Genomic DNA, 26,383 nt, shown 5'->3' on the forward strand with positions numbered 1-26,383 from the left:
AATAAACTTCAGGCCTCTTTTCTGATTTAATAACAGAAAAAGAAATTTTAAAATATTTTTAATCTATGAACAAAACAGCTTCTAAAAGAATAAGTTTTACTGAGAAATACAGAGGTTTGAAAAAGCAGGACTGGTAACATTTAATCTCAGAAAGCAATTACAGAAGCAAGACATTTGAATTTCATAAAATTTGTTTAATTAATAATGCTCATTAACTGTGTGGTTTTAATTCATAAATACAGATAAAGTTGTAAAAAAAAACAAACTCAAATGTGCAATTCTTATTTTAAAATTTGATTTTAATGGCTGCCTCTTAATATATTAAAGATGTGGAAATCAGTTCAACTTGAACAGTTGCCAAACAAAAACCTCTTAACAATGAAGTAATGCTCAGTGGAGTGTACGTTCATCTCTACCTGGCAGCTTCTTCTGGTAAAAGGAACTACACCAATCTTTGGTTGTATATTAAAGCAAACTAACACCTCAAATAATTAATACAGACAAACATTTAAAGATTAACACTGTTTATATTTGTGCATCTTTGCATTTAACTAAATACAGTACAGAAGAAATGAAAGCCTGCTGTCTTAATGAAATGGGAGCAAATATAATCTGATTGAAAAAACAATAGCCAAAATACCTTTTTAAAGAAATTATGAAGAATTAAAAAACCCAGCCAAACTAGAAGCGATGAATTGCACATTTAGCGGTCAGAGCAACTGTTTTTCCTCATTTTCAGTAGCAATAGCCCAGTTTGAAATGCTAGAAACTCAAAGGGCCAGCTGCGTGTGGTGCTTCTGCAGAGCTTCCACCATCCTTCTCATCCAGACCACCTCAAAACACCAAACACCGACACACGTGCTTGGCACAGACTGTGCACTTCATGTTTTTCACATCAGCCTTCAAAAGCATGATGCTCTCTGTGCGCTAAGGAAGACAGATGGAAAAAAAAAATAAAAGAACATGTAAGCTCAGTCAAGGAGGTGAAAACATTAAAAAGAGAGAAGACAACAACGTATAAAGCAGTCAAGGAAGACACAACATGCCAACAAGTGATCTTTGGGAATACAGTATTCTAATAATACATTTATCTAGAGCCTAAAATAAGAGACCCTTTAAAATCCTGATTGCAAATGATTCCTCTATGAATACTTAAACTGAACAGCTTGTAGTCTTGAGAGTTATCAAGAGATTTGTCTCTCCTTTTACTCATTTCAGGCATATTAAACATGAAACCTGAAACAAGAATAAAATATATTCTACAAATAAACTAAAAATATCTTATAATTTGAATGATAGCTGGCTTTTACATTGAAAGGACGTAACTTCAATGCCATGAGAGATGTCACGCTTCTAAATGGTTAATGATGAATTAGGCAGGATGTTTCCATGGCAAGACCACACCAGCATCTTGTTGCTCCAATTAACAGTACACAATACTTACATTTATAAAAGACCGCTTTAAAAGATGTGTGTGGCAGGAGTTTACGTATCTTTTCTAAAACTTTTGCTTCACTTGCTAAAGAGGCATTCACATTCCAGACTTGCACAACATCTTCACGGTCACGAATGCTGACACTAACCCCTATTACTTCATCACCTGCACAGAAGAGGAAGCATCATTAAGGAATACTTTAAAAGTGAGACATGTCTAATTTGATACTTATGTATTATAAAACAGCGCCCAAAAGCTGATCTGAAGAAAAAGAGCAATCTCCAGTGAGGAGAATACCAATGCTCAAACCAGACAAAATAGTTACCAAACTGAAACAAACACTGTATTTGTAGAAACTATTGGAAATATTACCTCATTATGGTTTTAGTAAAGTGCCATAGGATTATTCTTCTTTGCTATTAGCACACTTACACTTGAGCAGAAGGGAATCACAAGACTCCCTTCAGAAATTCAGGTTAGCAATATAAACTGCTAAAGATAATTTACCTACAGTAATGCCTATAAGCAAAAATTGGGGGTGAGGGTGAAACAACTAAAACCCCAAGAACAGTACCTGGCGGAGATCAGGCACCAGCTTTTCCAGACTATGCTTTCTTTTTCCTTTAACTTTTGTCAAGGCAACAACAGGAAAAAAAAAAAAAGCATTAAAAAAAAAATTAATAAAACCCCAGTCAGGCTGATGCTGCCTGTGTCGGTAATGCCGTGCTTCGCTGTAGCCGCCCTTTTTGGTGTGAAATTCTGAGGATGCAGCTTTGTGGGAGCTCAGGCTAAGGCCATGCTGCATCTGGGAGCGGTGGCTGCCTCCAATGCATCCTAAGGGAAGGGCCAGTAGTGAGCATGCACAGCCGGTGTCAGCAGCGCACAGCCAAGGGGAAAAATTACCCCTGTAGGCAGCAGAATATCACATACTTGCTTAAACTGACCCCAAGACCACCCTATCAGTATATAAAGGGCAGGAATGCTCCCTTCTCGACACCAGCTCAGTTATGCGTGTTAAGGACTTTGAAAAACAGAGATTAGAAATGTCTCTCACAGCTTAAGGATTTGGGGCTTGTATTCTGTATCTTCCAGTTCTGAAAGTCAGGAGGGCTATGAGAGAAATCCACTGTTTGAGAAACTCATTCAAGAAAATTTCTGCAGAAAAAATAAAGGCACCAAGGCGATGCTACCAGCAGCAGCCTACTGCAATGTGCCTGCTCCACCTTATTAGCCAGGTGTAAGAGAAACTCTTTGAAAGGTTTTTGCTGAACAGCTCAGCAAACCCGAGAAATGCAATTCTTTTCTACAGAATGATAGAGCAGCAAAGGAATACTCCTAACGGGATATTCACTGTCACTGCAACAGCCAGTTAACCAGATACTCATGCATAGGAGAGAAGTAAATATGGTCAAAAGAAATGATGGAGAAGTGTCATTTGAACTGAAAAGTTTGCTTAGTAACCAGCTCCCAGAATGCCTTCCCTCAAGGCCAGTGGATCACTACGTTCATTATTCACTTCCACCCAGAAGCAAGAAACAGTTCTGTAATGGAACCTCAATGAATTAAACGGTCAGACTCGTACTTGCTATCCATGACTAAGCAGCAGCATTTGATGACCTATCTTAAGCCAGCTAGTGTTCACAGTCCCTTCCAGGAGTCCATTTCCAAATTAAACATGCAACCTTGCAAGCCTAGAGAAGATATTTATTCTGAAAGCAACTTAGTTAAATTATTATCTCTGACCAAAATCACACGTGAGCTTCTGGATGATTAATGCCTGTTTTCCAGTAAACCAGCAAGTTATTTTAAGAATATTTATATATTCAATTACACTAAAGATTACCTTGACCTAAGCAGAATTTTTAGGCAAGAACGAAGCTATTGCTAACCTGGGCTTCAGGAGAGCCAGGTTTGTGTTATGGCCCTGCCATGGGTCTTTTAATGTCACCCCAGGCAAACCACGCAGCCTCCCTCTGCCTCAGCAGTGCTTCCCCTGGCAACTCCGAACCAGGGGGGACCATGACAGCTAACAGGGGCATCTATCTCATGCAGCTGCTTCCAGCGGTGACACTGCAAACAATCGGTACAGACATGTCACTTGGGGTTCCAGAATCCTGTCATTGGAGAATGAATATTAATCATTTAAATAGTGGCTAACAGATAGATATTTAACAACTAGAAAACCTGCTGGCTTCCCAGGGAACCAAGCTGTTGAGCTTGAGTCTTATGTCAAGACAGTCAGAATACCTTGTCCTCCTCTTAATGACAACACGTATCAATGTGATTTACAGCCCTATACCCCTTTTTTAGCAGTGTTTCCATGTTCTGTATTCAAACTCAAATTGTCATGCTAGCCTCAATCATTTTTAAGTTACCTGCTGCACAACAATCTGTAAACTGCTCTCCAATAGTTGCTAACAGTAGCTCTTTCCAAACTGCAGCCTAAGAAGGGGGAGAAAAAAAAAATTACATTTGCATTATTATTTTTTAATAAGTTAGGTTTTCTGGCTCAGTTTTGAGTGCATTCTCTTTCTGAAGTTATCTAGACAAAAAGGTGTTTACTGTAAGTACGTGTTTTGTTACATAAGTAATTTCCTTAATCCAGTTGGAGCAAGAATTTAGACCCTGAAAATACATGCTGTTACACAGAATTGTTTAATAAATATTTTAAATATTCAACCATAAGTTTACCTTTGCTATATCTGTGTGCAGAACTCGACCTGAACGCATTAGTTAATGCAAAGCCTGAAAGTAGATTTCTCCCAAGAATTTCCCATGATAAGACTGTAAGATCCACTTGTGATCACTTGTTTCTACAGAAAAGAATAACCAGCCACTCTAAGAAAAGTACCTGAAAACCCTACCAGTAAATTAAATTGATTTTATATTTAAACATCATCTCTGATTAGTCTTGACTATGAAATAAGTCCATCTTTCAACAAGTTCAGTTTGCTCACTAGAGAATTAAAACGGGGGGAAAGCTATCTGCCACTTTGCTTTAGCTGTTAGACTAATGACATCATTACTTGCTTTTGACACTTGTTATCATGTAAGCCACAGCCCACACAAAATTCCAAATGCATCTGGACCAACCTAATGCTCTAAAGTGTGGGTTTACAGGGACAGAATATTTTTATTTATTTTTGAAAAGAATACATCAAGATATGTAGCTGTTTACCCCACCATAATAACTTCTTCGTATGCTACTTTCAAGGAACGTCTTTTCTGCTATATGAAGTTAGCTTGAGTTTTAGTACTATTAAAAAAACCCAGCAAATCAAATCATAGAATCACAGATACGTTTAGGTTGCAAAAGACCCTTGAGATCATCGAGTCCAACCGTCAACCCAGCACTGCCCAGCCCACCGCTGACCCATGTCCCTGAGCACCGCGTCTGCGCGGCCATTAAACACCCCCAGGGACGGTGACCCCCCCACCTCCCCGGGCAGCCTGGGCCAGGAACTTCCCCCCAAGTTCCAGCCAAAGCTCTCTGCAATGCACCAGGTTAAAACAAAAAGCAAGCAGCCACAAAGATGACAAACTAATAAACCACTTTAATGGTGTTTCCAAGTACTCCTAAGCCACCTTTTAGAACACAAAGGATCTCTGTGACTCATTATCACCTAATCCAATGCATCACATGAAGCTGTGCTACGGGAGCATCTGATGCGGTGTCTCCCGAGAGGCAGGCTGAGGACGTCAGCGTGCCAGCCTCTGACACGGTGCCTTTTGCCTGCCCGTAGAACAGCCCAGCGAGGAACGATGGCACTGACCACGCACAACCTCAGCAGCGGGCACAGTCGCTGCCGTGACTGGCCTTAACAGGCTCAAGGGTAGGAAGCACTTCATCCAGTAGTAGGCCTGATCCTGCAACTGCTTACGAGCATCTAAAAAAGGTATTAGTTTTCATATTAAAAATTGGGATACAGAAGTGTCACTGTACACATACAACATTTAAGTGTCAATATTTTCTCAGTCTGTTCTTCTTACCACTGGAAAGACTGATATCTTTAGAAAAAAACTACATTTTCCTCACCAAGAGCTGCTATAGCATATCGTCTTGAGTTAGGTCTGTACAAGATGGTTCATCTTAGCCAAGGAGATGCTGTGTGCACATGTGACAAAGAACAAAGCCAAAAAAAAGAGAAACAGGCAGAAACGTATTATTCAGGCTATTTGCAGAGGCACTAAAAGCTGACTGAAGTTCACCTTCAATTAAACCTTTCAGAAGTGACCTGCGACATGCAGTACATAGTCTGAGAGATCAAAAAATATCTTTATTTCAAGAAGGGGCTGTCATTCAGCCTCTGAAAAACATGGCCTCTGAGGTCCCTAAATTCACTGCCCAGTAACGCAGCTCCCCAAACCACCTGTCACTTCAGACAATCTTCACACCTTGATTATAAGAGGAGAAAGAAAATTTCAGTCTTTTGTGATCACTGGGGACTGCAGGGGAGGAAAGCTGCAATTCACATACGGGGGAAAAAAGCCCACAGGCAAAAATCAATTAACTTTTGGCTGAAATTTCAAGTACCATCTTTCAGCATTTAATGCCTTCTGCAAAGCTGTCACATCTTTCTGACACTTCACTTTTCCTGTTTAAAGGCCTGATCCAGAACACACTTATGCACATAAACACCACGTGTGAAGAGGTCAAATCTCCTTACCGTGACAGTTCACAGAAGTTACTCACATGCATTTGATTAGGGACGCAAAGAGAAACCCCATTATTTCAGCAGGGCTAGAACAACAGCATGCCTGAACAGGTTTTATCTTTCACATTTTTTAATTAAAAAAAAAAAAAAATAGGAGGGGGGGAGGTGGGGAACTGAGCAGCACTACAGTTTCACAAGATGCAAGCGAGGTGATCTGACAACTCACTGTTGCCACAGGGCATGATCCTACTTGTCTTTTTACCTTTACCCCCTATGCCCATCAAAACACTCTCCTGGCCATACACTCAAATTAAGAATAAACTGGAAAAGAGACTTTTTGTGACAGAGTGCATTAAGCTGGCTCGTTAACCCATCCAATGAACAGCAGAGCCAGTGCAAGAGGAATCAGGAGAGAATGAGGAAGATCTTCCCCTTTCCAGTGGGAGCAAGCCATGTGATGGGATTAACCATCGGTGGGAATGACGCCTGGGTCCAGTTTGGCTGCAGGAAGTCACAGCACTGCCCACAGCCGCACACAGGTGCGAACAAGCCGTGCCAAGGAGAAATCTCCTACCGAGTCTGACAGAGGGGTTAGGAGCATTTCAGTGATACTCTGCAAGTTGGGCTGGACTCTGTGCCTGGACCTTTGAAGAGCATTACTGAGGTTCTAGCCATAATTTAGCACATAATGTTATCAGGAAAAGATTTTTCTGTTTTTCTTTGTGTGCTTGTAAGCAGTCTTGAGAACAAAGGGCATTGTAAGATACCGTGTGTCCAAATGGAAGTGGAATATAACGCTGCAGCTTTTGTTTGCATGATAATACACTGACAAATATTATCAAAAGCAAGGGACATGGCATTATTGTAAAAGAAACTTTTGCTTATTGTCTTAAAATAAAAGGTTAGAGACATTAATACAGCGTTTGATTGTTGTATTGCATGATGTCAGAACTAAAAAGCTTTACAACAGCCTTATCAGATGGAACTTAAAGAAACCCCATTACTAAACAAGGTCTAAGTAAAGTGTCAATATAACATACCGTACTTTCTTTAGGGACCTTCATTTTCCATATGCCTCCTTTGGCATTGCTTTCCTCTTCCCTGGTTATGGGAAATAGGTCAGTGAACATAAACATTCAAAACCACATCTAGATAACTCCAGTTTAATTTCCCCAGAAAAAATCCCATCTGAAATGCAATTACTAACTCCAGGTAGCATGACTCAAGTTAGGTCTTCTGACATGAAAGAGAATTCTTCCATTGTTCATACGAAGTGTATCTCCCAACACCTAATCCCTTTCCTAAGTTTTGTGTGTTGGAAAAGACATTTTCCCTGACTACAGCCCATCTTTGAAGTGGCTGCACACTGTATGGGAACAAGCCACAAAATAATTTTATGTTTTACTATGGTAACCTTTTATTTTGGAAAAACTCTGGCGTATTTTCACAGAAGCAGCTTATTACATTCAAGTTTATCCAATTTAACAAAAGAACATGAGCACACTTCATTTCAGTTTTGTTACTAGCTAGAAATTAATTGCCCTTATTAAAAAAAAAGACCAAAGCTGCCCAAGATCAAGGCAGACATAATCATTAAGCTGCCTTGAAAAGACAAAGGCGAAATGTACAACCCTGTGAGCATCTCAAGTTAATTCTGTCACAATTATTTTATAAGATTTTAAATTAGGCCTTCTAGTTTCCTGTTAGAACTCTCTAAAAGCAAAGTTAAAGGAATAACCTAAAATACACCTCTGGAATATCTAAACCCGGTATGAAACCTGTAAGTGTTCCCCAGGACCAACCCAGACAAACACTGGGGAAGGGAGGGGGAAGCTTTGGGATGGCATCTTCAAAAACCTGCACTCCTCAATTCTTAAGTCAAAATTTGTTTTTCTTCCTAAAAAACTAATGCAGCATTAGCCAATATACCATAACTGTAATCTGAGAAAAGCTCCTTGGCAGTAATTACTGAAAAATTAGGGGGTTACTGATGAGATCAATCTCTTGCAATCCCTTTCCTAAAATAAAAAAAAATGTCTTTTATTTAAGACTTTGATGTATCATTTTCAGAAATGATCTTTGCATGTCACACCTCGAATAGTCACTCACCAAATGAAAACCAGAAAAAACAAAGAAACAAATCCCCTAAGTGTTCTCGCTTAACCTTGCAGGCAGATGAAGGCTTGCACACAACAGCCCAGTTGATTTATACACACACCCCCCAGCATCTTTCAAATCCCGTTTAACTATCCTGACTAGTCACAGTATTTTTGGAAAAGTAATGTAGACCTTCAGATGCATTTCACTTCAGAGAATTATTTACTTCTTTACTAGATCAGGACAGAAATCTCCTGTACTAAGTTGCCGCCCAGTCAGACACACTACGATCAAGTTCAAAAACTCTAATCCAATCACAATCTATGCAAACGATGCCAAAAACATCAAAACTCCTCAGAAAGTGCCTGGGATCTCTTATTGGGATGTGGCAGGGCTGCGCCAGGAAGAAGGTATGCAAAACTCAGTTTCTGAAAGGAAAACATCAATTATATCAATGCTTTATTCCATTACTATCCTACAATCAAGTAGGAATTTGCTGCAATGAGTCACTTCGTAATGTCTAAAATTCCTTTTAATCCAAGGTGTATGTGCATCTACATGTGTACGAAGAATACTGCTGCACAGGTGAGGATAAGGATCGCCAGTCATTTGCACCATTAGTATACTAGCTTCAGCAGAAAGAAAAAAAAATGCAAGTTAAAAATAATTCAAATAGAAGTCACATATCCTGTGTACTCAAAATTCAGAGTCATATTTTGATTTCTTAACTTTTTTTGTAATTTAATTTCTTTCTTACATTTACATTCAGAGGTGGACAATTAAAGTGCAGTCTGTATTTTGTCACTCCTACGATCCTTGGGATATTTCTTTCACAGGTCTCTCAAGTTGAGGCATTCACAGGCAACAGAAACAAGACACTCCTGTCCCACGCACACCTCCTTTCTTCTTCCACTGCCCATTCCCAGAAAAATGTCTAATGATAACATACCAAAGCGGCCGTCTTTCTCCCCGCATTAAATGGTAACTACATCTCAGAGGCAAATTTGTCACAGGAGGAATGTTGTTGTAGACACTCCAGAAATCCTTAAAAAGAAAAAAAAAAAAAAAACCACACAACACCTAATTGCATTAAGGCAAGAGAGTAATTTTCATGCAGATTTACCTCCTTGGTCATTTTTTCTAGAACAATTACGTATCTTGCTCCTAGAGAACTGGCACCTTCCACGTTATAATAAAATGCTCTGGAAAGAGCTTGTTGCAATTTCACTTCTACTGTTTTGTTCTTGGGGTTGTTTTTTCATTGCCAGTTCTGCATAAGGTGAAGGTAGAAAGAAAGGAAGCACTTGAACTGTGGATTATTTTAGAATTAAAGTCCTTAGGAATAGAGAGAAAAAAAAATCATCAAAATCAGAGTTACACTATGTATGTCAGAAAAAACAATACAGAAAACTTTCTTAGCAAATTAAAATATATACACTTATATCAATTAGCCATCTTGCTTAAGACTAGTCTAAACTTCTATGATTATTCTGAGTAAAAAACCCGCTACAAACAGTAATTCTGTTAAACAAAATGCCTAACTAGCAATCCAACTAGTGTGTCTAGATCACTGTGAAAAGTTTCACCCAGATGCAAAGAACAAGAGAGGCACAAGTTAATACCGGAATGGGGGAGAAATCAGAAGATCCAAGTTACCAGGAACCGTCGGATTACTTCCCAGCATTTCAGCCAATAAAAGCAGAAGCTGTCACGCATGTTTGGGGTGGATAAAAGGCACCAAAAAAGCAGTGGTGAGCAACAGGGAGGGACAAGTGAAAAGATCCCCGGCCCCTTTCTTCTTTACCCAACAATCAGGAATATTAAAGGGTTTTTAAAGACTTAAGTTGCATCAATATGCAGTGATGCAATATTAAGCATTAGCACAACTCATTATCTGATACTTAATCATCAGCATAAATTTAAAAATAAAAGAGTGCAACATTATGTGACAAATTTTTGTGGCCCTTGGCAATTCTACCTCCAAGCCATTAAGAAGAGATGGAAGACTATTAAAAATATAAAACCCAGGTATAAACGTTACCTGCGTACCCAAACCCCAAAGCTGCTGACAGAAGTGGAAGGAGCAGTGCTGCACTGGCAGGTGGCTGCGGAAATATTTGAGAGCTCTTGTGTCCTGAACCAGGAAGCCAGTTGGGAAGGTTTTGTTTTGGTTTTTTTCACGTGGTGCATGCCAGCATCCCTCAATGACTGGCTGCTGCCCATGAAGGACAGCAGTGAAGTCAATGAAGATTTTGGTTCTGCTTCCTCGAGGAAGATGATACCTACATATCACAAAATATGCACAGCAAAAGGCATCAGGAGCCACACTGCCAGCTTCTGACAGCCTCATCCAGACCACGAGGCTTCCCAGGAGACCTGAGGGAGATCCTGTGTATTTTAAACCCCAACCTGATGAGAAGAAAACCAATTTCAGCCATTAAAACCTAATCATCTGAAGGCCAGATTCAGAGTGGGAAAACTGAGAACACCAGATACTGTGTACAACAGCCCGTGGCCTTAAGCTGTCCTGTTTTCAGCAGGAACCACGGCAACCCATTTTGAAACAAGCCCACTTCTGCCATCAGCTTGAACTTCGGAGTGTCACTTCATTGCATGACCCACGGGGACATTCTGCTGACACAGAGAGGTGAGAGGGAACCTCTCCCAAAGATCTGCAGGACACTTCCATGCTTTATGCCAAAGAATTTCCACTGATTACTTCATCCCCAGAAAACTCCAAAAGCAATGCAATCTCATGCAATGTACAGGTTGTGCAGACGTTAATGAGAAAGCCTTACTTAAAACTCTGGTAGATCACTACGGCTGGGCTCCTTCAAAGGGAAGGTTTGGACATCATCTTAGAATTTCAGAGATTTAGTGAACTAGAGTCAGCCTAGCATTAAGGTGAGACAAATACCAATTCATTACACTTCACGCTAACCGTGAATGCAGTTTTACTTGCAAGAGAAGCCCACTGCTAGGCACAGATGACACAGATACGCAGAATTTCTCATTGCTGTACTGCATGACTTAAAAGTGCTTTAATTCGTCAGTTTGCTAGAATCTCTTTTTCTTTAAATTCATGCTCAAGGGGTAAAAGAAGAAAAAAAACACAAGCTGTAATTTTGAGTCTTTGTGTAATAATTTCCTGTATTTAAAAAAAAAATAAATAAATGAGAAAAGGCAGGAAAAATATTTAAAATGCATCAAATGTAACAATCCAATGGAGGTACAGTTGGAAACTCTGGGAAGTTTAAGAAGAGGGGGCTTGCCTGATCAATGAGCTTCCTCTTTTCCTGGTGTGGAAAGCCACATGAAATGCAGGCAATGACTGAGTCACCCTACACACAACCAGTACCACTCAGTTCCGTCCCACAGGTGAGCAAAGCCACCAGTGTGGCTCGTCCGTGTGAGCCAAGCCAAAAGGCAAGGTGCGCAGTGAGAGCATGGCGCGCAGTGAGAGCATGGCACACAGTAGCCCCGGCCAGTGCGGCCCCTCACCTGTACCGTGCGTGCCGTGTAAATCTTCTTCAAATGTGATGCATACTCAGCCGCCGTCGTCCCAGGGAGCGACCTTGAAAACAAAGTCGAGGCTGATAAAAATATTTCTGTTATCAAGGGAGGAGAAGAGAGATGGATGGGGAAAGCAAATCACACCAGCGTGGATGTGAAATATTCATGTGTCAAAGCTGCGTAATAAACCCTAATTCCAATTATCGCCAATCATTTAAAGACAGGATTTTAAGTGCTTCTATACTTTTGAATAAGATTCACCCAGTATTTTTGAAAATATTTTGGTTCAACAGCTGGATTAGGGCTTTTAAAACCAGACGTTTCAAACCAGAGCCCCCACACACACACCTTCGGCCGGTGGAAGGGCTGCCTGTACGGGACGGCGGGCTCCTACCCCGACCGGCCTTGTAACTGCATTTCGTGCGGGCCAGAGCCGCCGGGGGCGGCTTGCGGCGCTCGGTGCCCCGCACGGTAACAACCACCTCACCGGCGGCGGCCGCGGAGCAGCGCCGAGGCCCCGGGCAGGCGCCGTGCCCCGCCGCGGCCGCTAGGTGGCGGCGGCGCACAGCCCGGCGGGGCGGGGGCGGAGCAGCCCCGCCCCCCCGCAGCAGCCCCGCCCCCCAGCCGCTGTCCCCCGGCGTCCCCGAGCGGCGGGCCGGGCTGGTGGGGGAGCCGGGCCCAGCGGCCGGCCGGGGGAGGGAGGAGAAGGCTGACAGGGCATCCTACCGGTGCATACAAACATCTTAAGGGCAAGTGTCGGCCGGACGAGGCCAGGCTCTTTTCAGCGGTGCCCAGCAACAGGACAAGGGGCAACAGGCACAAGCTGCAACACGAGATGTTCCACCTGAATATGGTGAAGAGCTTGACCTTGAGGGTGACCAGCACTGGAGCAGGCTGCCCAGAGAGGCTGTGGGGTCTCCTTCTCTGAAGACATTCAAACCCGCCTGGATGTGACTCCGCAGCCTGCTCCAGGAGAGCTTGCTGTAGCAGGGGGTTGGGCTGGGTGGTCTCCAGAGGTCCCTTCCAACCCTGACCATGCAGTGATATCACCCAACGCATGCAGGAAACCTTCAAGACCAGGCAGCTCACCCACCACCAGCAGCGTTTATTTCTTCCAGCCATGCCTGCCAGCAGCGCTTCCCGAAGTCCTTGGCTTGGTTTCATTCCAGACTGTAGGGATGCACTGATGTATGCCTGGCACAGGTCGGCTTTCCTAGCTCACCCTCACACTGACTATTCCCAATTCCCACCTGGAGCTGTCCCCTTTAGGCACACACAGCACTGACTGCACCCCATCATCTTAAACGTCTTTTCCAACCTAAATGATTTATGATCCTATTTATAACCTTCATCATGACTCCTCAGCGCATGAGACGCAGGACGGTGCATCCACACCCTTGACACCACTGGCTCCTGTCACCATACTACCAGCACATCGTACACCCGTCGGACAATTCCCAGCACACCCCCACAGGCACAATCTGGGGGGAAATGAGGTCAGAATTGCTAAGGCACATTCATTTTGTTAGAACTGGAAACCTAATTTCCACACACACACCCCTAGAAGCTGAAATAGGATTTCTACAGACAAATCAAGATCAACAGACAAAGCAACCTCCCATTGCATCTCAGAAGAGGAAACAAAAACGTGTAAAATGACTAAAGCTGCAAACAGAAGCGACAGAACGGATTTAAGGAACCACAAGAAAACACAGCTGTTGCTCAGATACCTGCTAAAGAAAGGGTAAGAGCAAACCGGCCCTCAGTAACCCTCCCACCAGTGCCACTGTTTGCCCTGATACCTCTTATCAGCATGAAACGTGTCCAGGAAACAAAAGTAAAGTTACTCTCAGTTGTTACAGATACCATTTAGGCTCTGAGGCAAAACCTAGATATTAATGTAAAGGAAGAAATTTAGTATGCAAAAATACCGAAACAACATCACAACTTCAAAACTATAATAACAGCCCCAAGGCTTTTGGAAGACTCCTATCAAAATAAGTTACTTTAAAAATGCATATAAAAAACAGCAGAGAAATCCCTCCCAACTTTTTCAGTATTGAACATGCTAGCATCTGCTTTACTATTTGTCTGTTAATAGGAGTACATTGCAACAGTGAAACTGATGAGAAAACAGTGTTACATGTCCAAATCTCATCAGAAAGTCACTTTAACTAGAGGTTATAAAAACAAACAAACAAAAAAACCCCAAGAAATCATTATGGCAGAGGTTTTAGTCTGTGGCTCATGAACTATGAAAACTCCCATGGAAAAACTGATAACCTGAAAATAACAAAAGGCAAAACTTCCACCAACGTGCTCAAAAGGAATCATCATAGTACAGTTTTTGGGGTGGTTTTTGTTTTGTTGTTTCGGGGTTTTTTAAATTTTGTTTTGTTTTGCTTTTCCCTTGCACTTTACACTCAGCATCAAGGAAAAAAATAATCACAGTATTTAACAGAGTCAGACAGATGGATTTTGAATGCACAAAAAAAAAGTAGGCAGTTAAAAGCAGACTTTAAATCTTACCAGGTGATATAAGTGTTTGTCAGTAGAGATTTTGCAAGAAACCACCCCTTGGTTTTCCCTTGTTGCTGACAGCAGTAGCGCCTCTCTGCTAACACTGTGTTTTGTGTATAACAGCACAAACAAGCAAAATCTGAGGCAACTTTGCCTCTTATTGTCTCACACCACTGCCCAAGAAATCCCTTTTCTTAGGCGCTACCTCTGCCAGTTTGCTAACCTAGCCGTCACCAACACATACGGGTTAACTTTGTTGTACAATGTACAGTATCACACTCTCTGGACTCGCACCAATACTGCCACTGAGATGTTTCAATAATATGGTCTACTTGAATACAAGATTAAAATCTGTTCTCTAATGATAGCCTTCAAAAGTTATCTAGACCATCACAGTAGCCATTTAGCAAATTCAATGCCATTTAAAAAAGCAGCTGAGACAGACAGAATATCTCACTTTGAGGTTATAAAATTATTCATTTTGATAGTTGTAAATAATATTTTCCAGAGAAAGTATGTGATCAGCTAGCAGAAAACACCAACCGAACAGCAAATTATCTGTTTTAAAAGTTAAGGTGAGTGACCATTTCTTTCTAACACCCTGCCTGGCAAGTGCCCCATGCCCACAAGATTACACCACATTAATTATTTCAGCATTTCACCCAGCTCTGCAAAGTGTCAGTGATTTATGGGTATGTACATGAACCCCAAAACTTTTTTTTATTTAAAAAAAAAACAAACAAACAACTATTGAAAAGACTGCAAATGAGAAAATGATTACACGCATCAATTTAAAAGTTCAGGATCATTTGCTGCAGAAATTATACCTGCACAAATTTGGTTTAATGGATGACTATAAGGCAGAGACAGTATTTTAATCGCAGACAGACAGACAGAAGGAAAAATCCCAGAATTTCCTGCAAAATCACAGACTACTGACAAATCTGAACCACAATGTTTCTGTCATAGCCACCCATAAACTCAGCAAATCAGCACCAATGACACCTGAGGGGGCTTTGTGCCTTGAAACCCATGAAATTGTGGTGGTTTGTGTTTTTGTTTGTTTTTTTAACCGAGTACACTGAGTAATTTTAAATTAAGATCATACAAATGGCAAATTACTTCCAAGTGAAGGGATCTGTAGAAATTCCTAGTTCTGTAACTCTTCCAGCAAACACTTACACTATAAGCTAGGAGTAGTGAGGTGGTTGTGTACTTTGCTAAAAACCTCAATACACATGCTACTTACAAAACAAGAACACTGCAAATACTGACCCTTGAAATGAAGCCATCACAGGATTCCCCCCCTTTGAATAATTTTACTGCCATCAACAATAAAATTAAACTGATATGCCATACTAGACTGTCAGTTATTGCTATGGTGAACAATTCATTTCCAAGTAACGCAACAGCCCCTGGAAATCCCCACGAGCGCACTGACAGGAGGGGACACACATGACAGCACCAGCCAGGCACCCACAGCTCTTCGGGTCCCCCGTGGGTCCCCCATGGACAGCCTGCACATAAAATACTCAGCAGTTCTGGACTGCCTGGTCTGTGCCCTGTGATGTCACTTTTCCGCATCTTCGGAATCTTTATGGCAGAAGTTATAGTGCAGTATCAGGAATAATCGAGTTGGCTCGTCAGGCCAGACCCACCATACAGCATCTCACGGGTGGCAGTTACAAGTGGAAGGTGGAAACAGGAATAACCTACACAAGCTGAATCCTAATGCCAGCTTGCTTCACTACTCCTTCATTATTCCAGCGCAAATAAAGAACAAAGGATGCAAAGATAAATTCCATTGTTTCATCCATGAATAAACCTCCAGGTGGCTGTGCTTATGTTAATGTCTGATGCAGAACTGTAGCTCTTCTGTTCCCCTGCAAAGAATTAAGGACAGAAGTTTTTTCATGTGTGCTCACACTAGCCTTTGTTTCCCAGGGGGGGGAATCTCATCACCGCTTTAGCAGGAGCTTTAAAAGCTGCCAAGCACTTTTGAGAATACCCCTGTAAGTACTTAGCCACAACTGGTTTTGGCATAAATAAGCAAAATATTTACTCTTACAAAGCATAAACTCAAAAACATGCTGTGGCAACTAAATCTGGTAATCCATTCTGAATACAAAGACTGATTTCAAGCCATCAAAGCCTGTCAAAATGCATTTATGGGGCTGAACATTCTTATAATATTAACCATCATTTTTCACTGTAAGCCACCTACTCATAAGCTTTAATAGATGAAACAGATGATCCTAGATAAATAAGATTTTGCTATAGGGAAAAAAGGAAATATATTAAGTTTAGCTTCAAATATCTGATGTGTTCACTTATGAAGATTCAGAATTATTATAAAAATGGTTCCGTTATCAGAATTTATCTACTAAACTTTCCAAACAAAACTGTATAAACATAGAACTCATCAGTATAACATGCAGAGAGAAAAATCAGCACATAAGGATAATTTGTTTATGTAAGAATATTTTCACTTTCCTGAAGCAGGCTAATAACATCGCATTATACTTGACAATGTTCATAAGCATATTCTTACCCTCACGAAGATACAGAGGATTTAAACTACTCTTGCAATAGAAAAAAATTACCAAAAAAGCACTGTTAGAAGTCAGGCAAGAAGGCAAGGCAGGCAGGCCACGGTGCTGCAGTGCGATCTGCCCGGCTGCATGCTCCCATGGAAGCGAGCACACCTTTGTCGAGGTTTATCTAGAAACAAGACTTCGGTACTAGGCTTTGTGTGGCGTGTGCTCAATTTCTGACAGTGCTGATTTGTATAGAAGGGTACTGGTACATTCCTTGCCACTGACTGCAAGCGGTCTGTCAGCAATGCTGGCAGCTCCAATGCAGTCAGATCTTCACAAAGCGGCTTTTTGCAGTGACGCACATCATCTTCATTATCATGTGCGCACACACACACGTTGGGCTAAAAACTGTTACGCTGACAAGAACTCCCGTTTCTTGTCATAAGCTGAAAAATCAGGCAGCTACTAGTACTAGTACGTTCCCTTTGTTATTTTGGTAGGAAAGGCTTACCTGGTGCAGCCTTAAACATAAGATGGCATACAATACCCTCGCTAATGTCATGATTTGCAAAGTTCACAAAGTAGGATATTTGCATCGTGTCCACATGCACATCAAAAAGCATCATCAGCTTCACAGATTAGTATTTACACAAAGATTGCACCCAGATCCACAACCCCAAATCCCACAAAGGGGATTTCAAGTGCCTATCACAGCTAGTCATCTAGGACATCCCAACCTTAGATGGTCATTTCACTTCTCCTTTTGTGCAATCCCCATGTTGAAGGTGCCAGACAGCATGAACACAGTGACCAGATTTGTAATCCTTGGTTTTAATTTGTTACAGTCAGTGATGCATATTGACCCTTTGTTGTAAAAAAATTGAAAGACTACACAGTGTAGCAAAACTAGAAAGGTAATCTTGCATTGCAAAGCCAGAGGCCACTATAAGCAGGACCCTGCACCGAACCAGATCCTCACCGAGATAAACATGATTATGAAGAGCCACCAGCATGAATCAGCTTCAAGGTGGCACCAAATGCATCTGCAAGACTTGCTGAAATTCCCCACACCCTCTAACATCACTGCAGCCAAAAGTGCTATGAGTGAGGTGTGTAGGTATGCACTTGGAAATGTGCAGAATGGACAAATGAAACAGCAGATCTGAACTCTGGGTTTCAAAACCTTTAGCACATGACCTTAAAATGTTTTAACAGTTAAAAAGGAAATCCCATTTCTCTCAAGAGAAAAATACCTGACAGCTTTTCTGTCTTCTATGAAACTGCTGACCTGCAAGCATTTGAAGATCATAGGTGGGATCTTATTTGTCAGACTGATGAACAATATTCTCCCAAACACTTTCATCACGCTCACTTTCCTAATGCATCTACAGGGTAAGATAAAAGAGAGCGATATCAGACTGTCACTATTTCAGAAACACATACCAAGAAAGGCTTAGCAGTTATGGGAAAGGCAGATGCCCTGTGACACGTGGAAGATAATGGCAACGAACCAGAACCTGGTCACAGGATCCCAGCCTCCAGATGCTAAGCCTGTGCGGAGGCATTCACAGAAACAAGTGCTGAGGTAGATTAAACAAAGGCATTTACTCCTGAAGCAGGAGATAAAAGCAAGGTCATGAACCCCAAGGGAATCACTCGGTAGTGTATCACCAGTTGTTACAGAAAGTACTCCTTAGCTGATGGGTATTTATTTTAACCATGTGACTTAACGAAGATATATTTTAACATCTCCAAAACATATTTCATGGATGTGTCTCTCCCAGCAATTTAATAGAAAAAGATACCAAAGTCTATTTATCCTTAATCATCTCTTCTTGGTTTTCAGGGCAAGTACAGGGTAAAACATACCACCAGACAAAAAACAATGCCATATCATGAGGAAACATCACTGCCCCACACTGGTGTTACTAAAGTGAGTTAAAGCACCCACAGTTACCTCCTATGGGAAGTCCACCCTACGGAACCCTCAGCAACAATCCCTCTGTCAAATCTGCATGGTTGTCCCAACAAATGTCGCAGCCACTTCTGTGGGACTCTGTAAGGAGACATCCACCTCCACACACCATAGTAAATGAAGTCTGTGGCTCCATCTCATGCATGTTTTTTAATGCCCTAAATGGTTTTAAAATGTATGTGGCGGGCTGCCCCCTGCTGTGGGCCAGGTGCCCCCCCAGCCGCTCTGTCCCTGCCCCCCCGGGCACAGACCATCTCCCCAGGGCCGGCTCAGCCCCTCACACCCTGCGGCTTCTGGCTGCAGCTGCTGCCGTGCTGGAGCTTTTCCCTGGGGAAACCAGTGATCCCAGAGCCGCTGGGCCTGGGGAGCGCCGGGCCCAGCTGGGAGCTGGCTGGCAGGGGCGGCAGCGGGTGTGGGGGCAGCTCCAGGCAGCCCCCGCCACCAGCACACCCAACGTACTCACCCCAGCGTACACAACACATCTCGCTTGTGGCATTCTTGTTCCCTGCTGTTATTCTATCACTGCTGATGGCAAACAAAACACAGTTTTGTGTATATATGGTTCCTTTTCTTTTTTCATATACGTACACTCTTGGGTTTATAAGTTAAGGAACAATAATACTACCTTATTAAATGCACTTATATGTGAACAGAAAGAAGAAAAAAATAAACAGAACAACTGAATTTTAAGAGTCCAAAATAGGGTGGAACCAAGACTTACTAAAAAAAAATCGTGACACAAGTCAGGGACTTGAAATAGAATTTAACTTCCGATGTTGGTTATAAAAGATGGACATGCTTATCTCCACATGGCTTGTGTAAACAGACAGATCCGGATGGTGGCTTGCCTGAAGAGCAGCCCAAATGCTGCCTTTTGAAAACACACAGACAGCACAACTCGGATCCCAAACGGGATCGTAACTACCTCGTGAGTTCAAAAAGATTGATCAGAAATAATTTGTGGGGTATTTATAAGATTTGATTGGTAGAACCCAAGCATGTTCGTGCGTTTTCAGTTGTTACTGAGAGAGAGAGAGAGAGAGAGAGAAGACAACGTTACCCACGGTGTGGGGCAGCACATAGGGACAGACAGGCCAATGCAGGAGAGAACTTTCTTCTGGAGTCGGGCGAGGGGAGAAATAACAATTAGAAAACTGAGAGAAAGGAGATGCAGAGATTCAAACCAAAATGCCAGAAAAAAACCGCATTAGAAAAACAATAGCAAATTCTGGTTTTAAGCTCCCCGTTTCAGTTTTGGCACTGGCACTTTCCCCCTGTGCCCTGCCGCACGTACCAGGGGGGAGCTCCCCTTGCAGCACCCTGGGGACCACAGCCCCCAGCGCACCAAGCTGTTTCAGCTCATCCTTCAAAACAGATCACTCCAGGTTTGAAGAGCCGATCACCTACAGGAGTCGAACCTGGCTACTAAAGCGTTCTGAACTGGCCACGCCGCGGCCACCCAGTGGGCTGAGGGGCGAGGGCCAGCTCCACCGTGCCCACCACCGCAGCGCCTGACCTTCAGCCTTCTATTCCTGGGGCTCGCCAGCGTCACGGCTAAATTTAGAGCTCAAAACACCGCCGACGTCGCCGGAATCCGTGTGTGCCCGTCGCACCGCAAAACGGAAAGCGCTGCCGACACCCGTTCGAGCCCCGAACCGCCGCCGCCCGCCCCGACGGGCCGGGACGGCGCCGTGCGCGCCCGGGGCTGCCCCTGCCGGGCCCCCGCCCCACGGCCAGCGAGGGCGCCCCGGGTCGGGGATGCTGCCCCCCGCCGGGCTTTGGGGGTTCCCACACACACACAGGCTTTAAGCCCCCCGCCAGCCCCGGCCCCACTCACTTGTCCAGCCAGAAGGTCCAGGGCGAGTGGAGCGGCAGCCGCGGGGGCTCGGTCGCCTGCCCGCCCCGCCCGGGGGGGCTGAGCGCCATCTCCCTGCCCCGGCCGGCCTGCGCGGGGAGGGGACAAGGGACGCGGGAGGGGGGAGGAGGGGGCGCCGGGCGAGGGGAGGGACGCGGGGCTCGGGCAAGGGGAGGGACAGCCGCGGCCAGGGGAAGGGACAGATCGTGGAAGCGTTTAGGTTGGGAAAGACCTTTGAGATCATCGAGTCCAACCGTCCGTCAACCCCAGCACTGCCCAGCCCACCGCTGACCCATGTCCCTGAGCACCGCGTCTGCGCGGCCATTAAACACCCCCAGGGACGGTGACCCCCCCACCTGCCCGGGCAGCCTGGGCCAGGCCTTGGCCACCCTTTCCGCGAAGGAATTTTTCCTGATATCCAACCTAAACCTCCCAGCGCAACTTGAAGCCGTTCCCTCCTGTCCTGTCGCTTGTCACCTGGGAGAAGAGACCGATACCCCCCCACCGCCCCGTCAGGCATCTGCAGAGAGCGATCAGCCCCCCCAGCCCCTCCTCTCCAGGCTGAACCCCCCCAGCTCCCCCCGCCCCCCCCTCAGCCTTGTGCCCCAGCCCCTGCCCGGCTCTGGACACGCTCCAGCCCCTCAGGGTCTGGCTGGGGCTGAGGGGCCCAAACCTGAGCCCCGGCTCCGAGGGGCGGCCGCACCAGCGCCCAGCGCAGGGGGACGGGCGCTGCCCTCTCCTGCTGGCCACGCTGCTTCGGACACCAGCCAGGTGCCGCTGGCCGCCTTGGCCACCCGGGCACACTGCCGGCTCACGGTCAGCCGGCCGCCCACCAGCTCCCCCAGGCCCTTTTCCTCCGGGCACCTTCCCAGCCGCTCCTCCCCGCCTGCAGCACTGCCTGGGGTTGCTGTGACCCCGTGCAGGACCCACATGGCTCCTTGAGGAGCCTCATACACTTGGCCTCGGCCCACCAGCCCGGCCTGCCCAGACCCCTCCGCAGCCTCCTGCCCTCAGGCAGGTCAACACAGAACACAGCAACAAGCAGCGGCTGGGCCAATGGGCCAACAGAGCAGTGGGAAGGCCAGATGGATGGGTGAGGGGAGGACAGAGCCATGCTGATGGCAACAGCGATGGACATGGGCAAGGGCCCATCTGAGGGCACAGGTGGCTCCAGGAAGGGGCCCTACCCAGGTCCTGCACACATACACTCTCCCCCATCCATGTCCCAGCCCAGCCTGCCAGCCACAGCAGGGAAGCACAGACCTGCCTCACCGGGTACCCAGCCCCCACCCCACACGCTGCCAGCACCCCTTTCACACAGGCACAGATGACGCCCCAGCCTGATGCACCACTAGGGCTGCTGAAGAAAAGAATCTTCGTACTCAGTTTAGCTCAGCAATGCTGACCAGAAAACTAAATCCCTCTAAAAATTCAAGCTTGAGGACATACAACCCTTGCATGCTCACAAAACGGAGGGATGAATGTAGTGCACACTGGCTGTGGATGGAGACAATAACGCAACAAGGAACCCCTCCGGTCTTGGGGGATGAGGGTGTAATAATTTATCTGTCTTCCCATCTTCTCCCCAGACTATTTAATTTACATGCTTGGTTTTATAGGGAGATGTTCCTCATAATCCAGCATGGACACGTGCTAAAAACCTCACGTTATTTTTATAATAGTATTTTTAAAATTAAGATTCCCCCCATTGGTACTATGCACAGTAGTAAAGTTAAACACCCACATAAGTGATAGCAGGATCAAAGACCATGAATCACATAGGTTTCCTTGCAAGCACATTTAGTAGGATGAATAATTTTATATATACTTTATTGTAAAAGAAAAAATCAATAGACACACTCCTTTAAAGAAATAAAAATCTAACAGTAAGAAAGGGCAGAGATCACCCATAAAAAGCAGTCTTTAGAGTGACAATGAAGAAGCAAAAAAAGTTAATGATTATGTTGTGCAGATGGAAAATACTAACTGCTAAGCCAAATTAAATAAGATCTGGAAAACCAGTTGCACCATCTCTTGCAATTTAATTTACTCTTCTTTAAATAGAAACCAAGATAATTACCGTTTGGGAGAGCCTGGAATCTAAAAATTCATTGGTATGCCCACTCCGAGTGTTTTCTCTCTATTTTAATGGTGAGCCCACCAAAAATATTAATTCTGAGAAAAAAACCACAATAAATGGCTGTATCTAGGCACAGATTTTTCTCAGAAGAGCTGGAGAAGACAGGCGGAGAGGAGGAGAGTGCTAATTTCTCATGACTCTGAAGGGCCACATCTTGCCTCCACAACTGCCAGCGACAGCCTCCACACCTAATACATTTTTGGTGTCTTCTGCCGAGGCTGCCAACAAAGTATTAAATTTTGGATATGCAGCAGCAGCACACTGGAAATAAGGCCAAACCCGCTAGACTGTAGCACAGAAGCTAACTGACTTTGTATCCAGCACCTGCCTCTGACGGGAAGCACACACTTCAGTGAAAACCTCCAGATTCCATTTATTAGAGAGCTGCTCATCATTCAAAACATTATAGCTCAGGCTGAAAACAAATTATTCTGTTATAAATAATCTGAGCTGCAAGGAGCAATATAGAAGTACAACCCCCACACCTCTGAGATAGGAGTGAGTACCAGACGGCACAGCCTGTATCATTATTCCAAATGAGACATGTAAAGCCTCGGTTTATTTCTTGTTTACATCAGCAAATACCAGGCTTCACAGTGGCACAAGTTACCTTGTGGGAATCTCAACTAACAGTAAATTAATCTGGTTGCAGAGGAAGGGCAATCACAGGATGCATTAAATTAGCACATCCTTGGCCTACAGAGATTTCTAAGAAGTCGTGACACAGAGGCAAAAATGAGTCTCCTGAGAGGGCTCTTGCAATGAAAAATAATCACAAGAACAGCATCCTGATTCTGCTTAGCCACCTTGCACTGCCAGCACACCTTGAACAAAGTCAGAGATTAAAAAGCCCAGGAAATTATTAGCATTTTCAGAGAGATATTTAAGTGATTTTACTTAAAAATGTGTTTTATTGATATTTGCCATATATCTTGGAAGATCCCTTTTTAAAGGAACCCTAGTGATGCCATCTGCTGTGCTTTTGTACCTTCTCACACAGATTTACCAGGAACAAACTGCATTATGATGCAGCCCTGTGCTATGAGACAGTGCACAGGTGAGTTGAGTCACTTAAAGCTCACCACCATAGAAGGGACTTCTGGCTCCATTCTTTCCACCTTCTCCTAGTCACATCCTCCTTTTCCTTACAGAGCTCTCCAAGTAAACAGGCCATTTTCTGCTCAGGCCTTATAAAGCAGGACTGTGTGGCCGAGAGCAGAAGTCAGCAGGTAGCTCAGCTGATTTCAGATGGGTAACAGCTGAAATTTTCCCAGGTAACAACTGGGCAGAAAAAAATCCAAACAAGGAGAGTGGGAAATGCTGTTCTGCCCCATCCTGTGTGCTCCTAGCATTGCCTGCCTGCACCTGGTTTCAGGCACCTGAACCTCCTTGCCACAAAAAATGCCCAAGTTGCTCCACTCTGGGGCTAATTAGGGCTGAAGAAGGTACATGATTATAGCCAGAAGAAACAATGAATATTTCATAACTGTTTCCGTGGTTTTCCTTGAGATTTAAATCCCTATTCTCATAATCAATCCTTGCTGATCCCCAAATCTTGACAACAATGGGTATGTTACATGTGCTTGAAAGGTTATTTGCCCGTTCCAGTAGCTTTTTCCATAGCTCCTGCTCCCAGCTAGTACAGGAAATCCCCGTGATATAAAGCAATGGCATTTCAAAGGGGCAGACTGCCTCTTAAAATCATCAGGACCATCCTTTCTCATGCTGACAGTTGTGTACCATCACTGTGGCAACTGCAAGGCCTGCCTGCCTGCGTGCGTGAGAAATATTAGGAAAGCATTAGGCTTATTTTAGCCATATTCTAACGCAATGTAGCACCTGGAAGGGAACAAGCACCATATGAGCAGTCATACCGTGTTTCCACCCTGGAAGTGTTCCACAGCTATTTCTGAGATGACAGGTACTGCACCTTAGAAAACATCTAACAGCTAACCTGGGTTTGTTTGTTCCGTGCTCCTGATACAAAACGAGCTGTGTGAAATGTTGGGCTAGACCCCTCTCCAGCTGGAGCTCCTCTTTTTTACTCCAAGGCAGAGCTAGTTGGAGGATAAACCTTCATGGGCTTGAGGGATGGCTCGAGTACAAGCCTTGGCTGCTGTGCCCAGCTGCTGCTGCCCTGCTGCCTCGCAGGCTGAGCCAACAGCCATGAAATGTAATTTCTCTACCAAACACTGGTGTCACGACCACTTGCTCTTGAAATACTGCCTGGGACTTCAGAAGCATATTAAGTAACACAAGAGCTGCTTCTGAGAGGTTCCCAGGAAGATAAACTGATCAACTGAGAGCCGAAGCAGAGGTGAGGATGAAGGGATTTTATTTGATATTTGCTTCCAGAGGCTTAAATAAATGTTTTTTAAAACCTAAAACATGATATTAAAGTGTTGAATCCCAATGCTTTTGGCAAAAGCTCCCTCATCCAGGAATGATTTCATATCAGCCAAGCTGTTAAGTGGAGGTTGTCATGGAAACAAGTTATATTCAAATGATATGGCCAGAGATATACTGCATTTAGTGAGTTCTTCATTTGCTGCATATTGGGAACATGTCAGAACTAAATGATATTGCATAACTTTGTTTTGTTAAAAACAAACTGGCTCACTGTCCCTGTTTTTCCTGCAGGCTTGCGTCCAGCCCTGCCTGGGCCAGCAGGTTTCCCGCAGTCCCAAGCACTGCTCCGTGGGAGAGGCTGCTCACACAGCCAGCTCCTGCAGGCACCCGGGCACACAAGTCTTCCTTCCAATGCATGAACCTACCAAAGCCAACAAGCAGACGAACCTCTCCTTTAGCTTGTTCAATTGACATAACCATTCACTAGCCCCAAAAGAAGTGCAGTTCAACTAGATCCTTTCCTTCCCTACTAAAACAGTTCCTACATTGTGAAAGTCTAAACAAAAATAAAAAATTCTATAAAATCACATAAAAGTAAAGCCAGTTCATGTGTTCACGGCCATCCCATCAGCGTCCATGACCTCCTTGTAAACGCAGGACTCCTATTAACTTACTGTCTGTGGGCGCTGCTAGAACAAATCTCAGAGGACCATGTGCACACCGAATCTGCATGCCTGCTTTTTCAGCTGCGGAGCTGTCAAAAAGTGCAAGAATTTTGTTCCACATGCGAGGAGTAAACGCCTATTTTTTTACATAAACAAAACTAATGGAATAGTTCTTACTCAAGTTATAAACCAAAATCAAATCATCTTTGGCCAGGACACTGTGTGGAAACTTCAGCTTTCCACAGTGAAAAAGTGAAAAGAAAAATGAAAGATAAAATTGGCTCCAACCTCACTATCATGGGATCCGCTGTGCAGCTTTTACGGAGCAGCATCCAAAGGCAAGCGTTTTAAGCAGTCTCCCAAGGGATCAAGATTCCTGATGGCCCAATAGAAGCTGAGCATGAAGTGAAAGCTAAACAAAAGTAAAACCTTACCCTTAAAGTTGTTACAGAACTGAACATACTGTCAAATTCTTCACAGAAAGGCAACAGCGTCTCAGAACTCTGGGTCTGGGGGCCTGTGAAAACAGAATGGGAGCTTGCTAAGCTCTGAATTTCTCCAAGCTTTCTCTCTATTGCAGTTTATAAAGGGAAAACCCAAGGCTAAATAGCTCCTCTGGTACACGGAAAAGCAAATCACAGG

General features: G+C 44.1%; 1 protein-coding gene across 7 annotated transcripts; it reads right to left on the minus strand.

Moving 5' to 3' along the window:
- Positions 1–507: 507 nt before the first annotated feature.
- Positions 508–20,714, minus strand: EIF4E3 (eukaryotic translation initiation factor 4E family member 3). Of its 7 annotated transcripts, none has more exons than XM_055709506.1 (8): positions 20,570–20,713; positions 19,793–19,849; positions 11,689–11,761; positions 9,137–9,231; positions 7,131–7,191; positions 3,811–3,877; positions 1,445–1,600; positions 508–927 (listed from the first exon to the last, which is right to left on the minus strand). In XM_055709506.1, exons 1-8 carry the CDS (start codon positions 20,656–20,658, stop codon positions 896–898), a joined length of 630 nt encoding a protein of 209 aa, XP_055565481.1. In that variant the 5' UTR covers positions 20,659–20,713; the 3' UTR covers positions 508–895. The 7 variants fall into 7 exon arrangements, with proteins under 7 accessions (XP_055565481.1, XP_055565482.1, XP_055565483.1 ...); XM_055709507.1 differs by having other exon boundaries at positions 11,695–11,761; positions 20,570–20,704; XM_055709508.1 differs by lacking the exon at positions 19,793–19,849 and having other exon boundaries at positions 20,570–20,714.
- Between the last annotated feature and the right edge of the window lie 5,669 nt (positions 20,715–26,383).

This window comes from Falco cherrug, chromosome 4 (genome assembly GCF_023634085.1).
Source record: "Falco cherrug isolate bFalChe1 chromosome 4, bFalChe1.pri, whole genome shotgun sequence".
NCBI lineage: Eukaryota > Metazoa > Chordata > Aves > Falconiformes > Falconidae > Falco > Falco cherrug.

Excerpts from the sequence above, each read along its gene's own strand:
- EIF4E3 (XM_055709506.1), bottom strand. The coding sequence starts at position 20,658 with ATGGCGCTCAGCCCCCCCGGGCGGGGCGGGCAGGCGACCGAGCCCCCG. Across the intron at positions 11,762-19,792 it reads TGTGCTGCCCCACACCGTGG|GTCGCTCCCTGGGACGACGG; the intron begins GTAACGTTGTCT and ends TTTGTTTTCAAG. Across the intron at positions 7,192-9,136 it reads GGAGAAAGACGGCCGCTTTG|GGAAGAGGAAAGCAATGCCA; the intron begins GTATGTTATCAT and ends TCCCATAACCAG.